The sequence below is a fragment of the Thamnophis sirtalis genome, unplaced genomic scaffold, assembly GCF_051295495.1.
Source record: "Thamnophis sirtalis isolate CommonGarterSnake01/CBP01778 unplaced genomic scaffold, rThaSir2_p1.2 scaffold_1, whole genome shotgun sequence".
Taxonomy (NCBI): Eukaryota; Metazoa; Chordata; class Lepidosauria; order Squamata; family Natricidae; genus Thamnophis; species Thamnophis sirtalis.
The window spans coordinates 21431540-21451247 of NW_028261381.1; the positions used below are offsets into that span (position 1 = coordinate 21431540).

The window sequence follows — 19708 nt, forward strand, 5'->3', positions numbered from 1 at the left end:
TATTAATCAGGCTGCCAATTTCACCCCAGAGGCCAAATCTCAGCAACCCGTGCAGGATCTGATCGAGCGCCGGACGAGGACTCCTCTCTGCCTCCTCCTCCTCCTTCTTCTCCTCCTCCTCCTCTTCCTCCTCCTCCTCTTCTCCAGTCCTGGTCTTTCCGCCTCCCTTGTTGGATCTATTTGTCTGCTCTGAAGCCGCCTTCATTATCCGTTGACAGGATCTTGTATTTATTTGCTTATAAACCTGTTACAATAAATGATTATTCGACCAGCGTCATTCGTACCTTAATGACGAGCCCTCCTTTTCTGTGATGAATGACATTTCGGGGCTGGAAAGGATGTATAGGTCATTTTGACCAGTCATTCCCTTAGCGTTTACATCTCGCTCCCCTTTCTCTTCTTCCTCTTCTTCGTTTGGTGCCTTCTTCAATATATATATATATATATATATATTTATATATTTAGAGATATTTTCCTGACCCGAAAGCGAACCGGCCCTTGTTGCCGTGAGCTGATTATTAGAAGGACCGATCGTGTATATTTATACACACATCACACCTACAGCCACGGACACTCAGGCGCCCACGCCTGTCTACATTCTCACGTACAATTTTTTTCCATTGTGGGGGGGAGGGAGCTGAGATGATGGAAAGAATAAGAAAAGAGATGATTTTGATGGAAAGGGGGCTGCACAGCCCCACGGCCAGCAAAAGGCTGGCGAATCTGACCGAGGCGGCTGGGAACGCGGTCCTGGAGGCCCTGGAAAACTCGCCCCACGGCGGCCGGCTCAGCCCAAGACTAACTTCCGCTTCTCTGCACAGCTCCATCGGGGACCTCCCGGCCGGCAAAGGCAAATTCGAAATCGACGCTTTATTCAGCCTTCAGCACCAGAACAGCGAAAGCGCCGTAGCGGCAGAGCTGCCTCCCGCCGAAAGCAGGAAGAAAATTAGCCATTACTCAGAAGTGGCTGGAGAGGTAGACATGAACAGCGACGTGGAGGTCGGCTGCTCCGCGCTTCGCTCGCCGACCAGCCTGGCCTCCGCTCTGAAGGAAAGCAATAACAAAGGTAACCCTCTTCTCTCGTGCTCCCCCATCCCACCCTTTTAGCGGGGCAAGAGTTGGGGGGGTGGTGTTGCAGGGGAATCCAAGCACAGCAGGATCGAACCCTTCTCCTATTTTCTTATTTTGCTTACTCCCCTTTCCCCAGTTAGGGAAGGCATCCTGTAAAATACGAGGGTATTAATTTGGAGATCAATCGAAGGTGCACCTAGCCTCCCAGCACTCTTAAGGAATTTGAAGCAAAAGGTTATATATAGAGTTGTGTGTGGTGGCACACACTGTCCGCACTAAGCGACTCTCGAGTGGCATTTATACTTTGGATTCTCTGTGTCGAAGTGTGCACGACAGGAGTGAAAATGTATGTGTACTTTTTACACAGCATATCCCCACATCTGAGGATCTTTGGGCAGATCGGCTATGGGATTTTACACGGCTGATCTAGAAATCCGAGTTTCAAATTCTATAGCCGAATTTGCCGGGCTATATTTAACAATCTTCCCCCTATTTCGCAAGTGTAAACAAGTGCTTTTTGCTGAATTTGGATGAAGTATATTTAGAAAGGAGTGCCTATACTGAGCAACTCCGAGATTGCAATAAGACCCTGTTGGTATAATTGATGTAGCTCAATTTATTCAGAGCGTAGCTAGCTAGCGGGTCCTTTAAGTAAATTATCGCCTGATTTTTTTTATTCTGGGCTTCCATTGGAAACTCAGCAATTTTTTTTAAAAAAAAGTTTGCTCTTTTCTATTCTTACTTTTTGGCTTCTCCCTCCCTCCCACCCGTGCGACTTATTTAGCACGGTGAACTTTGACTAGGAATAATGCATCAGAATGCCAGAAACTCGTTCAATAACTTATTTTTAAAGCAGTGAAAAAAGAACACATTCTGTCGGACCCAAGTTGCACAATTAAAACCACCAGGGGCTGTGGGACTGTGGAATATTTTAGGAAACACATTTTAACAGGGCATTCGTTTGCAATCCGAATTGGGCAAGCCTTTCCATTTATCTTCCTTTTGTATATCTCTGGACAAAGTGAACGAAAAAGTAAGGGGGGAAAAATCCCCAGCGATAGGCCCCAGGAAAGATTAGCTGTAGGCGTCTTACAAAAGACGCCTCTAACTTTTCCCATCGAATATATATTTTAGGCGGCGTGGAATCTTTTTTTTTTAATCAATAGATTTGTTTTTGTTTTTAAAGGATGCTTAATTTTCTTGATGACTTCTCATCTAATTGCAAACAAAAGATAAAAGAAGAAACTTTCTATTGATTCTATTCACATCGGCAATTTGTTCCCCCCTCCCCCGACAGTCAGCATTAATTATTGGGGGGGGGAGCGTGGATTACAGGGGCTGAAATCCGCCTGGCCGTGCGTCTCCGGGACAATAAGCAACGTCTTTCTTTTGTTACTTTTTTGTCTGGAAGGCTATTCGGAGAGCAGTTCGACTCCTAGCACCACCAGCTCGTCTTCAGGATCCACACTGAGCAACTTGCACAGCGGAAGCAGCCTGAGCAGTTCCAGCTCCGGGGCCGACCAAGTGAGGAGGTACCGCACCGCTTTCACCCGGGAGCAAATCGCCCGGTTGGAAAAGGAATTCTACCGCGAGAACTATGTTTCCAGGCCTAGACGGTGTGAGCTGGCCGCGGCGCTCAACCTTCCCGAGACGACCATAAAGGTATTTGCCAAGGAAGAGGGACTCACGCGAGCCAGTCCGGGCTGGGCGGGGAGGGTGGCTGGCGGCTCAAGAGCCGATTTGATGGTTTGGGTTGTCGCTTCCGTGTGTGTAGCTCCCCAGGCTGTAATCCTCTTTCAGCGGGGCTTGCCCGAGACTGAAAAAAATGTCCTCTCCAGCGCTTGCCTTCCTCAAAAAGTAGGAAGGAATTCTGATCAATGTAAAAAGGAATCAGATAAATGAAAAGAAAGCCGGTGGCTTTGCTATTTTAAGGAACTCCGCCTTCCATGGGATAGATTTTCGTATTTTATTTTGTTCACCTTTGTTATTGCTTTTAATATTTGTAGCTACATACACACAAAGAAAGAAAGAAAGAAAGAAAGAAAGAGATAAAAGCAAAAACGGAGTGAATGAAATATCAATAATAAAAATAAAAGAAGCAGGAAGGGGATCGGGTAATTAACCAAGTCACTCCAGAACTGAATATACACATTTTGTTTCCCCCACCTCCCTGTTGGTGTATTTTTATTATTTTTTCACTATAGGGGTTTTCTCTTCCCTTCAAGAGAAAGAGGATGCTAAGCTATGAGGCCTCTTGCAGATTGGCACTACAAATAAAAATATACTTTTTTAAAAAGAGAGCAGCATTAAATAGTCTTGCATTAAACGGGTCTTTGTGCTTTTAAACTTGGAAAACGGGAATCGTGCCTTCAAACTAACTCTTCAAGAAGGCATTATGAGAATCGCTTCCTAACTAATAATTGCAAAGGGGCCTGAGATAAAATGACAGTGAAAATTATATTCCATTTTCTTATAAAGCATTCCCCAGCACGAATCCCTTTTTAAAAATTATTATTTTACAATTTCAGCTGAAACTTCTCTTATAGCAGTTTTCACTTTTTGAAAAATTGACACTGGGTGATAATTTCAGTTCTGTATATGCTTACATGTCATGGACTGAAACGAAGCTGCATTAAGCATAATTAATTGGATTAGAGGTTATAGGGCCAGTTCAGAATAAAACAAAAGTAGAATTTCAGAGGACTTTAAAGGTGGATTCTTGAGAATGTATGTATACCTTTTTAAAAACAAAAACGAAAAAAGGCTGTTCTTTTGCCAAGGTGATCGTTCAAATAAAATATAAAAAAGCTTTTTGCAAAGAGACATTTATGTACTTCTAACTTGAATTAGAATAAGAGAAGCCAGAATCTTATAGAAGGATTTCGAGTTTATTTATCCAGGATTAAAATGCAGGCAGCTTCTTTTCGATTTTAGCTGAGGAAAACTGCCTTCGCGAAGCTATTTTAACTAGAAGCTGAATTCCACCTTCAGCTAGAAGGGATGCGAATTGGTGGCAGTGGTTAAGACAGTGACCCAAAAACCAGGAGACTGTGAGTTCTAGTCCCGCCTTAGACATGAAAGCCGGCTGGGTGACCTTGGGCCAGTCACTCTTCTCTCAGCCCAGCCCACCTCGCAGGGTGCTTGTTGTGGAGAAAATAGGAGGACGAAGCAGTATTTTGTACGTTCAGGCCTCCAGATGCTTATAAACCAGTGCTTCCCAACGTGGGGCCAAGGCCCACATGGCGGCAATTTGATTTTTAATGCAGGCAATTTGAACCTTGTTTATACTAAGTTAATGGCCTTTTAGGCTTCCTCCGCGTGAGTTCACTTTTTAAGTAAAGTAAGAATTATATGTAGGGGGGGGGGGCATCAGAATTTAAGAGATGCTTAGGTGGGGCACGGCCGAAAAAGGTTGGGAACCACTGTTATAAACGAATAACGGTGGGATAAAAATCTAATAAATGCTGAAATTAAAAGCGAGGACGGGAGGGACCTGCGGCCTCCGTTGCTCGGGCTATGCACGCGGGTCTCGCCTCTCCCGCATTTCTGACTCACTCGGCGACTCCCCTTCCTCCTCCTGCCCAGGTGTGGTTCCAGAACCGGCGGATGAAGGACAAGCGGCAGAGGCTGGCCATGTCCTGGCCCCACCCGGCGGACCCCAGCTTCTACACCTACATGATGACCCACGCGGCCGCCACGGGGAGCCTGCCTTACCCTTTCCATTCCCACGTGCCCCTCCACTACTACCCGCACGTCGGGGTGACGGCGGCGGCTGCGGCGGCTGCGGCAGCCTCCGGAGCGGCCGCTTCCCCCTTCGCCACTTCCATCCGCCCGCTGGACACTTTCCGAGCCCTCTCGCACCCTTACTCCCGGCCGGAGCTGCTGTGCAGCTTCAGACACCCGGGCCTCTACCAGTCGCCCGCCGCCGCCGCCGCCGCGGGGCTCAACAGCAGCGCGGCGGCTTCGGCGGCTGCCGCCGCCGCTGCAGCTGCTGCGGCTGCTGCTGCCTCCTCGGCTCCTCCCACCGGCTCCGCCCCCTGCTCCTGTCTCAGCTGCCACAGCAGCCAATCGGCGGCGGCGGCGGCGGCGGCCCTGGGTTCGCGCTCCTCCAGCTCGGATTTCCCCTGCAGCGGGGCCGGAGCCGCGGCGGCCGCTTCGCAGCGCTCGGAGAGCAGCTTCCTGCCTTACTCGGCGGCCGTGCTCAGCAAGACGGCCGTCCCTTCCCCGGACCAGCGGGAGGAAGCTCCCTTGACCAGATAACCAGCCAGCCAGCCTCCCCCCGTCAGCGGAGGGCGCTGATGGGCCCGGGGCGGCCCTGGGCTGGAGCGAACCTTTTGGGGGGTCTCCTAGGTGGGAAGGAAAGGAAGCCCGTAGCGGAAGCTCTAAAAACGGGTTTTTTTCTTCTTCTTCCTAGTGCTGTTCTTGTTAACGATTCTAGCTTAGGACGGCTCTGGTTTAATACGGAATCTCCCCAAAAGCTGCTGCTGCAAAAGTTTTAATGGATGGATTTTGGGGCCCCGGTAAAGCAAAAACTATAAGCCCCCCTCCCTCTTTCTCAGTGGAAGGTGTGTGCGTGTGTGTGTGTGCGTGTGTGTGTGTGTGTGTGTAAAAGGAGCGGGGGGGGGGAGCGATTCCTTCCAGACATTTACGGTACTTTCTTTTTAATCTTCGGGGAGAGATTGGCTCTGCTCCCCCTGCTGACGGCATTGGGAACTGCTTGGCCTTTTTTTCCTGCGTTAAACTGTCTTTTGTTTTTGTTTGGTTCACCTTATTGTTTCGTCCTCTCAAACCAGAGCTTAATATTCATACCCTGGTTCCTTCCTCTTTTCCCCCCTTTCTTTTGTCCTGAAGCAAAACACCAGCAGTATCAATTTTATAGCGGAATTTGGTTGAGGGTGTGAGGCTAAGAACCGGCTAAGGGAACAGCCGCAGAGATGCCTGCGGTTCAAGGAGTCGAGGGGGGCTGTTTGAAACAGTGTTTCTCAACCTTGGCAACTTGAAGATGTCCGGACTTCAACTCCCAGAATGCTGGCTGGGGAATTCTGGGAGTTGAAGTCCGGACATCTTCAAGTTGCCAAGGTTGAGAAACACTTGTTTGAAAGGAAAGGAAAATCCGATGCTTACTGTCCTGATTTTTTCCCCCATTGAAGGCGGCTGTTGTAGTCTTGAGCGGGCCTCCAAAAAACGCTTCCCCAAAATAAAGCAAACGGGCCGCGGGAGGGGGGGGGGCTTGAATGGGTTGGCTAAAAGAAAGGCAGAGTGGGGAAAAAAGAAGGGGTAGTTAAAAAAAAAACAGGAAACCCAGCGTCTCCTACTCTGCATTATCTGGAAAATACTTGAAACTTTCTTGGCATGCATCCTATCCTAAAATGGATCTTCTACACAACTTTTTTTTTAAAAAAATGTTGAATTCTTCCCCTCTTCAAAGGAGGAAAATAATATGCTTGCTTTATTTAAGCTCCCCCCCCCCACCTCCCTCCTCCTTCCGCGCTCTGGCTAACAGAGAGCCCCCAAATCCCCGCAACTTTCCGTGAACTTGAGAGACGCATCAAAAACCACCGGTGTTACTGCGGTGTCAATTTTGATGCTAATAATGTGCAGATTATGACGAAAATTGCCAATCATGTTCTCTGATGGACCCTCCTTTGAATGCAGAGTGGTGGGGGGAGTTCCCCGCACGGAGACCTGCTGTCAAGTACTAACAACCCGCTAAGGGAAGTCATTAGAAGAGACGGATAAGAGACCCGGTACATAAAACATTGTTCCTGGTGCAAAGGCGGTAGGTTATTTAACGTTAGATCGGTTACCTTGGAAGTGATTTTTTTATTTTTATTTTTTTTGCACACGAAAGCTATGGTTCTGATCATCTCAATTGCCAATTTTCATTTTGGGAACTTGGACACCCTGGATAGACTTTTCAGTTGATATTCCACCAATGTGAAAGAGCCTCATTAAATCAAACTTGGATATTTCCATAAAGCTCCTGGCAGAGTCACTTTACTCTTCACATAATGAGATATTTTTTTCTGAAGAGTTGAAGCTCTCGCATAACTAGCTATTGCTTATTTAGGCCCCATGTGTAAGATGTGAGCACAGGCGCGCAGCCCATTCATTTCCCCCTAATTTATATATATATATTTCAAATAAGTGTCCTGAAATTTGCCGGTTTCTAAGACACTGGACTTGTTGGGGTTTTTTTCCTTTTTTTTTTTCTTTTCCCAACCCCACATTTTGATAATGGACATTCAGGAAATTATTTTCCAGTCTGTACTGTTTTGTTCAGTGAACAAAAACTGTATTTTATTTTTATTATTTTTATTAGTGGGGAGGGGGGAGTCGAATATAGCAAGAGAATGCTGGTATGAAGATAGGAGAGGAAGAATTAAAAACAACAGAAGGTGACAAGAAAAGAAGGGTTGATTATGTTAACATGAGGTATATAGAGAACAGTGAATTAATCCTCAAATAGTAAATATTTTTTTTAATGAAACAAGGATGAGACTCCTTATGCATCAAAAGAAAAATACCAGCTATTGTCCACTGACTTTATATTTAACTTTAAATTAATATATAATTTAATGCTAACTAATTGCAAAATGTGGCATTCTTTTATCAACATTTACTTTTTTCCAATTCTCTAAATAGTTTGGTAATGATGGCCCTTATTGGATATAGAGAGAACAATTTTGGCAATAATGTTTACATTTTCCAAAATAGAAATAGATCAATTAAATCTATATATCTTGGAAGTGGTTGATAGGTTTGCTGATAAATAATAAGATTAAAAAAGAAACAAAATAATTTTATGTTAGGTCCAATGGATCTAGTTATAACGAAAAAATTGTGAATAAGTCCTGTGCTTCAGATATTCACTGGCTGTATGAATTCACTGTAAAATATTTTACAAATGTGCAATAACAACAAAGCTTTGTATATTATGTTATTTATTGTGTTTGGTCATGTAAAATAAATGTTATTTAAATCAAAAGCCACCTGATTTATTTAAGATTTTGGGGAGGGGCGGGAAGTCTTCCTGATATTTGGTTTGTTTGCTGTTTTAATACAAATATATTTTAAAATGTTATTCAGCCTTATGACAGCTTCTTAAAATAAGCACTTTTGCTACTTTTTCATACACGTATCAGATGGATTAATTCATACTAATTGGGTTTTTACTGCAAATGCAGCACATTACTCATGTTTATAGCAGACATGCAGTGAGTCAAACATTGGTTTAAATAATTGCCTGGCCCTACAGATGTGTATTTACAAACACTATGTGCATTTTCTATAGGAAAAGCACTCAACAGATCTTAAATTTACCACCCTGTTCATATATTTTCATGTTTTCCTGGTGTTTTAAGTACATATTAGTCAGATCTTTTAGGAAAAAGAAGTGCAGTTTCCTTAATCTCCAAAGAGTACCATTTAACAAAAATAAAACCAGAGATAGTGGTTCTAACAGAATCATGCTGAAGATACTTCCTTAAGACAAAATACAAGTCCCCTTCCTTCCTTCCTTCCTTCCTTCCTTCCTTCCTTCCTTCCTTCCTTCCTTCCTTCCTTCCTTCCTTCCTTCCTTCCTTCCCATAAAATCAATATTTCAGTGAGAACATGTAAAAAGTCAGTGAGGTGTATCAAACAGTCTATTTCTGTTCAATTAAAAACATTTAAAAATAAAACCTTGCCGATGTCCCTTGCACAAAATTCACCTTTACCAACTGCTCACCATGGCATTAATTACAACGACACAGAAGCTATTGGGAATACAGAGGCTGCTATCACAAACCATTTTGGCCTGTAATTTACCATTATTATTGCATTAGCTCTAAATGATACAAGCTGATACTGTCTTTAATTGCAGTTTGGTTAAGTATATACTGGAGTGTTCCCTAGGGTTCTTTGTTAGATAAGTCACACACGCCCCACTTTCTCTCTCTCTCTCTCCCCCCTCCTCCAGCCTATTTCTCCCTGTCCTCCCTCCCTTCTCCTTTTTGCTCCCAAAACACCCCCATTAAAGAAATACGATTATAGCAGCACATTTGGACTAGTGATGTATCACCCTGCTTTCCTGTGCTCTTTGCTAACGCGGGGGTTGTAACCCTTAAAAACAAAAGCATTGAGATAGATGGGAAAGCAAACAGGAAAAGACAGTGCCCCCCAAACCCTGTCCGAAATAACCACGTATTTTCCCCCCCTGATTGTTGTTGTCTCGAGGGTGCGAAGAATGAAAAAATAATTCATCATAAAATGCAAGAAGACTGTCTGTCATCACCCCTGAATTGTTTTTGACAAGAAAATAAATCTGTAGGTTGTTTAATATATTTTATATTTTCTTTATTTCGGCGCTAATAGAAAAACCAAATTAAATGTCCACCGGCGAGATAGAAATGCAAAGATCGATGATCCAGCCCCCCCTACTGTCCAATCGCCCCTATTTAATTGACTGTATTTTCTGGGTAATTGAACTGCTTGTTGTAAATTGAAGATTTTATAGAAACGACATGAAAACTACATTTACTGACACTCATCGCATCTTTGACATTGATTATCTGATCAACGCATGTCATGCTAACCTCCAATTCTTCATTACACACTGTTTATGAGCTGTTACAGAAGAACTTGCTTGTTCCAGGGTGATTGATTGCCTTATTAACGCGTGTTCTTGTAAGTGTGACCGAACTGATTACGATGCATATGTTTAGAATAATGTTTCATTTAGCTGACTGCGAATAATGCAGGGTGACAGCTGCTGCGGGAGGACAAAAACCCGAACTACAGGGAGCATTTGGGACCAAAAAGCCCAAGTTATTTAAGGTGGAACCAATCATCCAGAGGGAACCTCTGGAGCGACTGAGGCGCTTGACAGGGGCTTCCACGGCACGGACAGTCCCTCTCTCTCTCCCCCCCCCCAATAAATATATCAGCATGTGTTATGGGAAACAATAGTCAGATATGGAGGGGGTGGGCCAGGGACAAGTGGAACTGGGCTTTAAAGCAGAACTTTTTTTGTTGTTTTTCCACTCTGCGTGTTATGTGTCCGATTTACAAATAAATGTCCTCTCTGCTCCCACATATTGGCAATTCTAAAATAAAACCTGACGTTTATTTTGGTATATTTTTTAGGGGAGGGGGGGGCATAAAAAGATGTCAGCTTCAAGTTATGAATGGGAGAACCAAAAGTAGTGTAGGTTGTCGGATCCGGCCGGGGAAGAGGGCTGCTGGCAAGAGGCAAAGCTTTTGCTGCCTGCCCTTGTCGCTTATGAATGTCGGGCCTTTTGATACATCCTTAGTTTTTCACCTGCAGAGTGTTTTTAAAGCCTCCATTGATGAAGACACGAAGAAGCAACGTGCCTAGCTGGCTAAAGGAAACAGTTCCTCTTCTAGGATCTTTTCCTTCTGCTGCACTTAAAGGTTGACAGGGCAGTGAGTTTGCTTTAGATGGCTATCCCTATCCAATGGCTGTGCTGTAACACTGGAGTTTGTCCTGAAGAAGTCCCAGAAAGTTTATAAAACAATACTCTTCTTGGGCCCCCAAGGCTCTGTCTCTGGCTGGGTATCCAAAACTGAATCAAGCATGATGACAAACATTTTCTTTTTTGAAGGTGGACTTTATTTTTCTCCTCTGCAAACAGCAGCTGATCTTTAGGGGAGTTTTGAAGAGCCCGCAAACTGCACTGATTAGAGTAGGGCAATTCTGAGGACAGCAGCCCTGCAAACCACTACAATACATGCTTATACACAGAACTAAAGTCCGTTCTTGGTGGGTCTTATACACAGTGTCGCGGCACAATGGGATTCTCTACTGCACTCATTCAGAAGCCCCCGTTTCTCTGTATTTATTCTCATGCCCTTGAAGGAGGAAAAGGGAGGGCAAAAGAGCTGAAAGACAAGAGTGGCAGAACCCTTACTTGTTTATTTGAACTTTCCTCTGTGATTAAGCTACCCTTTTTTATTGGGTGTGAAACTGAATTGCCTCCATCAGGAATCCAGTATCTTTGTGTCTCTCGGAGAGGACACTTTTCACAGGTCTTCAAAACAGCATTTCTGTTATTACCTGGATCAGAACTCTAGATCATCCATCCTCAACTGGATGTTGATTAATGGACATGAAAAGGCCCCTTCTAAGTATATGTTCCAAATGCATCCATTTCACTATGATGCTAAAACCAAAAGTACCCATATGGCCATTAAATGGTATATCAAAAATATTTTAAAATCCTTTCTTTTCTGAAAGGAGAAGGAAAGGCTAGGAGGAGAAGTAATGTCTAGATCAAGAACAGTCACCTGAAAGTTATTGACAGTGTAGTCAAAACCTAAAGCAGATTTCTTTTTCTACCAATAGAATTTATTTTCTGTTAAGGACGGAAGTCTAGATTAAGTCTAAGATTGAAGTCTAAAGAACCTGAACTTGCAAGCCTGCAGAGAAACTAAATTAGAAGTAGAAGATACTTGACTTAAATATGATTATTTTCTTTACATCTATTTTGCCTTCAGAATTTGTTGCATCACAAAGTGGCTTATTTGTGCAATCATAAAATATAATAATTCTCCCCTAAGAAAAGGAACCATATCCACATTACTAAAGTAACAGCGTAAAATTTCAGCATTAAAATTATTAAACAATGATAGGCATGGTTTCCTATAAAGCTTTTCCAAGGACTTACTAAAATAAAAATAATTTTGAAAACTCTCCTAAAATCTCCCCATCTATCTATCTATCTATCTATCTATCTATCTATCTATCTATCTATCTATCTATCTATCTATCTATCTATCTATCTACCTACCTACCTACCTACCTACCTACCTACCTACCTACCTACCTATCTAGGGGGGGGATATTCCTGAAGTGTGAGGCCATAACAAACAAGGTTAATTTTAATTTCTTAACATTTCTCATTGATGGGGGCCTTCTGTGGTCTAAGTAGGTTCAGTTCTCCAAAGAACCCATTCAAAGATCACATCCACCCTTCATGTCTATTCAGGAAATTCTCTCATTAACGTTAATGAGACTTGCTTCAGAGAAATAATCAGTGCAAACTTGGGACTACAAGTTATTCCTGCCAGTTGCTTGAGAACAGGAGGTTCTCAAGCAACTGGCAACAGGAGAACAGGAGGGAACATCTGACAAGCCACAGATTTCCCTTCTCTGGAAAAGATGGAAGTCACAATGTTCATCCCAGAGTTTTAGATTGGATGAATCCAATCTTACTTCAGGTTAGGTCTGGATTGTTTTTAGTTGCGAAGTCGTGTCTGACCCACCGCGACCCATAACGTTCCTACAGGCCTTCCTTTCCTTTACCATCCTCTGGAGTCCATTTAAACTCATGCCTATTGCTTCAGTGGTTCCATTCAGTCACCTCATTCTCTGTCGTCCCCTTCTTTTTTTTGCCCTCAGTCGTTCCCAGCATTAGGCTCTTCTCCAGTGAGTCCTTTCTTCTTATTAGGTGGCCAAAGTATCTGAGTTTCATCTCCAGGATCTGGCCTTCTAAAGAGCACTCAGGATTGGTCTCCTCTAGGACTGACCGGTTTGATCACTTTGCAGTCCAAGTGACTCCCAGGAGTCTTCTCCAACACCATAGTTCAAAGGCCTCAATTCTTTGGTGCTCAGCCTTGCTTACGGTTCATGTTAGGTCTGGATTGTAGGATTCTTACAGAGTAGAACCCACGACTTTATTAAGGACTCCCGAACTTCCTTGAGAGACAGAATTATGTTTTGGTCCTTTTGCCGTTTTTTTTTTTTAAAAAAACCAAACATTGGAAGTATCTCCCTGTAACCTTTTTTTATTTTCCAATGTGTGTGTGTGGGAGATGCTTGAACCTATTATTTGATGGGGTCCCTTCTGCTACATTTCTCCTGACCTCCAAAGGCAGGGAACCACGATAATCTTGGAAATAAATTGTGGGGATCGATCTGGTGGCCACGAGTCTCTGTCTGGACAGTTCCAAAGTGGAACCTGAGCGTTTCGTGTTCCTAGGAGGCCAGGAGAACTGTGTGTTCACCCTCATTTTGCCCGAAGGTGCTTTGGTTTGCTAACTTCCACTCCGACGTGCTTGGAGGAAAGCTCACTGTGCCTCTTTAGGGGTGAGGGCTTCCTTTTGTCATTCTGGAAGCAGCCATCCCCTTCCTCTCTCCCGTCTGTCCTCCTTGTATAATTCCTCCTCTCCGCCTCCCCTACCCGTCCGTTTTATTTTAATAAAGTCATCCTCGGGCATTATTTACAAGCGCTTATAATTTACCTACGCTATTTGGCAAAGCAGCCGGGATTGTGGGGGGGGGGGCAGGCTCCGGGAAGGGGTGGTGGGGGAGGGAAAGGGTTGTAGAAAAAGCAAGCGAATGAATAAAGACTTCATAACTGCTGGTAGAACAGACTGGCTCCTGTAATGAAGAAAAGATTTATGTCACGTTATTTCAAGCCCAAATAGCGGCAGCCTCTGTTTGTCTCGGCCCAGCGCTTCTATTTAAATGTTACTTTCATATATTATGTGGCATTAATTTAACTATAGCTCATTAAGGCAGAATGAAATGGTTAAATTAACTTATCAACCCATAATGATGATGAATGAGGTATTAATTCAGATACAAGCTGGGCAATTTGCAAGTTTACGCATTCTGATGGTTCTCAAATAACATTTTGAATAGCGGGTCAGCGCCTCAATCAATTACATAAGCACGTAAAGTCGGTCCCTCGGAAAAAAAAGGAGGAGGAGAAGGAGAAGAAGAAGAGAGCCTTTTTCATGCATATGCATTAAAACATGTTCGCAATTACGCTCGGAAATTGCCTTCATTGGATTAAGCAGCAGGTTTGGTCGAGGGTTCTGGGCACATTCCCTGCACTTCATATTAAAGAGCCGTTTGGGCTGCAAAAGAGCCAAGGATTGGGGAGGGCGAGGCGGGGGGAGGAGGGAGGGAGGCCTGTTCGTGAGGAACAGCCGCGTTTATCCAAAAGGAAGGGAAGGCGCAAAGACGTGCCAGCTCTTTAGAAGGGCACCATGCAGTCCCCTTAAAGCCAGCGGGGCTGATGGTTTTTCCGCTGGGCTGGATTTATAGTTTCCATTCAGGACGCCGAGGGAGATCTGGCAACCCCCAGCCAGCCTGGCATTCTTCCTCGTGGGCATAACCTGCGAAACCCCTCGATCATTTGGTTTTGGCATCCGCAGGCCACCCCGCGGGGGCCTGGAGATTCTCGGTGATCCGATCTGCCCAGCTCGCAACTGCCTACCCCGTTTTGCCTCCCCCTCTCTTGTAAACTGTTCTCACTACGGGTTTTTTTGAGGGGTGGGGGAGAAAAACTCCACCCTGACTTGGGTAGGCTGATTCCGTGGAGGTCCCAGTTTGGCTTTGAGATAGAAAGCTTCCCCCTTCCCCATATTGGACCCTGGTGGCTTTTGGATGTCGCAACAGGTGGCAGGCGGGCTGAAGCCCACCTTCCCTGCTCTTGAGAAAGCTAAGCAGCAGAGCTAGACTTGGTTAGAGGAAGTGGGTAGAAAAAGCCCAGGGGCCGAAGACCAATAGGGGAAGGCGTAGGAACCTGGGAAGCAAGACAACTGCACACTCTTCCACACACCTCGAAAGCGAAAGTGCCCTGGGCCTCGGGCTGGTTTGGAAGGAGCCTTTTCTTCTCCTCCTCTTACTTAGCCCAACAGGCTGGACTGTTTTCAGCACAGCCTGTTGTTGTGCAGACTCAGAGACAGGGGGTTGCTGCTGGGCTCCCAGCCCTGCACTGCCCAGTCAATCCTCCAAGGAAAGCAGATGGAGAAGTGCAGCTGCTAAAAACACAAGGCACTCAATTACAAAACTGGCTGCCAAAAGCCAGGCAGCCTTGGAGGATGCTTCTCAAGCACTGATCTCCTGCAAACCCTCCCCCACGCCCAAGCCAGACCCACCGCTGCCTGTCTGCCAGTGGGAAAGGGGCCACCAAAAGAAGGGCGCCTTGCCAGGACTCTCCTGTGACAAAGGTTCATGGGGAATCCAAGAGTCTGGAGGAAAAAAAGAATGAATGGGGATTTGTATCCTCCTCCCCCAGCACCTCCATTGATTTTCTTCCTGACCCCCTTCCCCTCTCCCCAGTTTTCTGCAGCTATTAAATCCAAGCATATAGAACTATATCTTGAGTTGTTGGCTGTGTGAGCTAAACATACCCTGTTGGGTGATGACAGACTGACAAACGTGGCTTGAATTGGGGTATGTGTGTATGTGTGTATGTGTTTGTGTGTGGCTGCACATGTACACAAAAAGGTCTGGTCACCTTATTTTTTCTCCCGTTAGGTAATTGTTTTAAAATGTGTGTGTGTGCGCGTTGTGCAAAGTATGCCTTATTAATGCCCTTTCCATTCAAGCCCCATAGACAAAATCTGCAAATATCACCAGCCAAGCACCTTTCATTAGGGATCATACTGGATCCCATGAGCTGCTGCCTGTTTTGCTGAATGAAAAGCCAATGTTGATATTGGCGGAGTGAAACCATAGGCCAGAGTCCCTCCACTACTGGTTCTCACCGGGTGGGTTATGGATTGGGCTGCAACTCTCACTGCCTTCTTTGCCCCATAGGAGTGCAGGCCCAAAGAAGAACTGGGTGGACTGTCTCTGGTTTGCAAAGTGCTGAGTAAGGCTTCTCAGCTGCAGTTTGGTTATTTCTCTGGAATCCATTGGGCAGCAAAAACTCTGCGTGCTAATTTGGAGGCCAGACTGTTCTTCTAATTGACCCCTGCTCTCAGATGCTATGAAGGTAAGTGTGGGGTGTCTGCAAATGATAATATTAAGAGTAAGAGCGTCCTGTAGGGCTCCTGTTTAAAAGAAGGGCCATTCAGCATTATGAATTCAGATAATGTGATCTATATACATTTCGGTCCTTGCATTACGCTATTGGTCTTTCTAAATTCCTATTGGTTCCTAAGGAGTTAGGCAGGAATAATGGGCTGGAAGGACAACTTCCTTTTTCTTCCTTGGTGAATCCATTTATTGGTTTTGATTTCTGCCTAACTACTGCCCTGTTTCTGTTTTAGGAAACACTACAGGAGTTAGAGAGAGAATTCTTTCAAAGGCATCGGTCCAATTTAATGGGAAGGTTTTTTTTTAATCTACACCCTTCAGTTTCTCTTGAGATGCTCTTACTCAGGCACATAAACCAGCGATCCAAAACACATAAACCAACCATCTCCAAAATCTCATCCTTCTTGTCCAAGCAGAATTGAGAAAAGGAAGAAGGAGGAGGAGAAGGAAAAGAAAAGGTGTGTATGTGTGTGTGCGCGCGTGTGTGTCTTATACAATGTCAGAAGGAAAACCACAAAACCTTTATTCCAAGCCAAGCAAAAGGCTTGGTTCCAACGGAACCAAAGCTGGCTGGGGAATTCTGGAAGTTGAACTCCTCCAGGCTTAAAGTTGCCAAGGTTGGAGATCCCTGAGCCAGAGCACAGGGTCCATAATGATTCCCATCCTTTTTGGGCTCTGAAAACTACTGTAAACAGAATCAGCCTTACTTAGGACTTGGGTGGGTTTTGCTGGGAAAGCCTAGGAAGAGTTGCTAAACAGAAGTTTTAAAAAGTCCATGGGGTTTTCCCTCTTACAGGATGCTCTTCTCAGTTAGCTAGAAGTTGAACTTGCTTGGAAAGAAACTGCTGCTTCATAGGTGGTTGTTAAAGACTTCACCTCTGCTAAAACCCTTCCATGTGGAAGTGGTGAGACCTGTACTACTGTATCTCCAAATTCTGAATGGTAATTGGAATTCCTCCCAGGAGGCTTTGCATGAGGTGGCTTCAGCTCCAATACTTATGGAACGGATGAACTCTGACCTTTTTTATTCCTCACTTTTTATATGTGTGGGGTGCTCAAAAGTGGCAGCCCTCAAGGCTTCTAGAAGGCCTGCCCTGTTCTCGAGTCTCTCTGTTCTTTATATAATCACTTGACTTTTGCATTTGACTTTTGCAGTGGTTGGAGTGCAGTACTGCAGGCTACTTCAGCTGACTGCTAACTGTAGATCTGCAGTTCAAGTCCCACAGGCTCAAGGTTGACTCAGCCTTCCATCCTTCTGAAGTGGGTAAAATGAGGACCCAGATTGTTGGGGGCAATATGCTGATTCTGTAAACCGCTTAGAGGGGGCTGTAAAGCACTGTGAAGTGGTATATACTGTAAGTGCTATTGCTATTACTTCTTATCAGCCTTAGAGTGGTGCCAAAGGCAGAGTTGAGGGAAAGTCCTATTTGTGTGAAGTGGGTTTCCTGGCAGAAAAACTAGGAAAGAGAATAGCTGTGTCAAGAGGAAGATTACTTGTGGCGATGAAAACAGTGTGGAACTGTCTTGGGGGATTTTGAAAAACATTTGGCTCCTGGGTTGGGCTATGATGTTCCATGAGTGATGTCCCGTGTTTTTGTGGTGGAACCGTGGAAAGAGGCTTCCAGAGTCAGACTATATAGGAACAGCTGCTACCTTTGGGCTACAAGCCTAATAAATTAGAACATTGTGCTTTAGAAACACGGGACATCACTCATGGGACATCATAGCCCAACCCAGGAGCCAAATGTTTTTCAAAATCCCCCAAGACAGTTCCACACTGTTTTCGGTTCCACCACAAAACCGCGGTAGACTAAAGCGCGTGTGACTAAAGCGCAGTGACAAGACCGCAGTCAAAACCGTGCGACAACAGCGCGCCGACAACAGCGTGCCGACAACAGCGCGCCGACAGAAGCGCGCTGTAACATAACCCCTAAAAATAACCCTAAACCTAACCCTAAACCTAATGCTAAACCTACCCTAAACCTACCCTAAACCTAACCCTAAACCTAACCCTAAACCTTACCTTAAGTTAAATCGCGCTTCTGTCGGCGCGCTGTTGTCGGCGTGCTGTTGTGGGCGCACTTTTGACATTGCGGTTTTAGCGCCGCACTGTTGTGGGCGCGCTTTTGACGTTCGCGGTTATGTCGTGCCACGCTTTCCACTAATGGTTCATTGGCCATCAGTCAGGGTTTAAAGGAAATCCTGAGTTAAAATTTTGAAAGAGGAACTTTTCATGTATTGAAGTGAACTCTGATTTCTGTAGTTACTACACGCAAATCAGAAATGCTGTGAATTAACACCTCTGTTAATTCTGTTAAGCACCTAATGAGAAGGAAGGACTCACTGGAGAAGAGCCTAATGCTGGGAAAGATTGAGAGAAAAAGAAGAAGGGACAATAGAGAATGAGGTGCTGGATGGACTAGTTGAAGCAGTAGCCATGAGCTTCAATGGACTCCAGGAGATGGTAGAGGACAGGAAGGCCTGGAGGAACGTTGTCCATGGGGTCAGGATGTGTCAGACACCACTTTGCAACTACCAACAAAAACAGCTCTGCAGGACTCCAGTTTGGAGAAAGCCATATTAAACAATTTGAACTGAAACTCTTGTTAAATTATTTGCTGCCTAAATTGTGTTTACAAATGGGATTTGGTCCAATCAGTTTCCAGTATTCCAGTTTAATGTTCTAGTTTACTCTTGGGGATTTTATCCTCACTTTTGGCACTGCATAACCCTTCATTGGCCGTGTTCAACAATGTAAGCCTCAGTTTGCTTAAGAAGGATTCACTGAATAAACAAGGCACTTAAGCTAAGCCATAAACTACGGTTTGTAAATCTCAGAAACTGGACACATTAATATATTAACTTTCGATGATTCTGAGACAGTTGATGTAACAACATAGATATGAACTCTGGTGGTTTTTTTGTTGAAACTTTTGTTTTAACCTTTCGGTCCTCTGACTCTCATTCAGTTGGTGGGAACCACATTAAATTTGGTCCTCAGAATACGGTGAGTCCCAAGTGATTAAATCATGGCTACTGTACCATAAGAACCCCCAAACCTTGGACTAAAGAATAAACCATACTTGAATTAACTATGGGTAAGCCCACATTTTCTGTGATCACAATAACTTTGTGTCTGAATGCAGAAATACTTTATCCATATCAAAACAAATCTGTGTGGAGAGTCAGTTGAGAAATATTGAAGGGAACCCCCCCCCCCCGGACGTTTGATGGACTTTTAAGCCAACCAGAGTCACCTTGTAGGGGAGATGGGTGGCATAAAAAGCAAATAAGTAGAGTGGTAGAGGGGGAGGGGAAGAAGGGTAGAGGGGAATGATGGAGGGAAGATGGAAAGTTGGAGGGGGGCGAAAGAAAGGGTGTATGGAGGGTCGAAGAGGTACATTGGGTTTCGATTTTTGGGGGTATTGTTGACAAGAGGAATGGCTGTGTTTATTGTTTAATGTTATATGGCCCCGGTTATGCACAGTATATATGTGACTGTACGAAAATGAAAATGGAAAATAAAAAACACATTTACAAAAAAAAAGCAAATAAGTAAACAAATAAATAATAAATAATTGCATTAGGAATGAGGGATAATACAGATGGCTAATGAGGAGCCCTCCAATAGTTTCAAGGATCTCTCCAATTGATTCCACCGCCATTTCTTTCTTTCTTTCCCTATTGGAGGAAAATATTGAATTTATGGAGAAAGATCCAGATCCAGGGAAAAAAGGCTGTCTTCTTTACTGATATATGTATATGCTTGAATCACATAGAGAACAATATTTTTATATGATATTTGTCCTATTCTTTTTCTAAGGTTGTAAACTGATTGTTAAAATTTATTATAGTATAATC

The 19708-nt window shown here is 44.3% G+C and overlaps 1 protein-coding gene across 1 annotated transcript; it reads left to right on the forward strand.

The window, feature by feature from the left end:
- Window positions 1-642: 642 nt before the first annotated feature.
- On the forward strand, window positions 643-5331 carry EVX2 (even-skipped homeobox 2). The gene is made up of 3 exons (XM_087710369.1): window positions 643-1066; window positions 2483-2733; window positions 4657-5331. The coding sequence occupies exons 1-3, from the start codon at window positions 643-645 to the stop codon at window positions 5329-5331; spliced, it is 1350 nt and encodes a 449-aa protein (XP_087566495.1).
- Window positions 5332-19708: the final 14377 nt, after the last annotated feature.

What these genes read in the sequence shown, in the direction of transcription:
- EVX2 (XM_087710369.1), top strand. Translation starts at nt 643, where the DNA reads ATGATGGAAAGAATAAGAAAAGAGATGATTTTGATGGAAAGGGGGCTG. An exon ending in GAAGGAAAGCAATAACAAAG is followed by an intron (nt 1,067 to 2,482) that starts GTAACCCTCTTC and finishes TTTGTCTGGAAG; the next exon opens with GCTATTCGGAGAGCAGTTCG. An exon ending in TTCCCGAGACGACCATAAAG is followed by an intron (nt 2,734 to 4,656) that starts GTATTTGCCAAG and finishes CCTCCTGCCCAG; the next exon opens with GTGTGGTTCCAGAACCGGCG.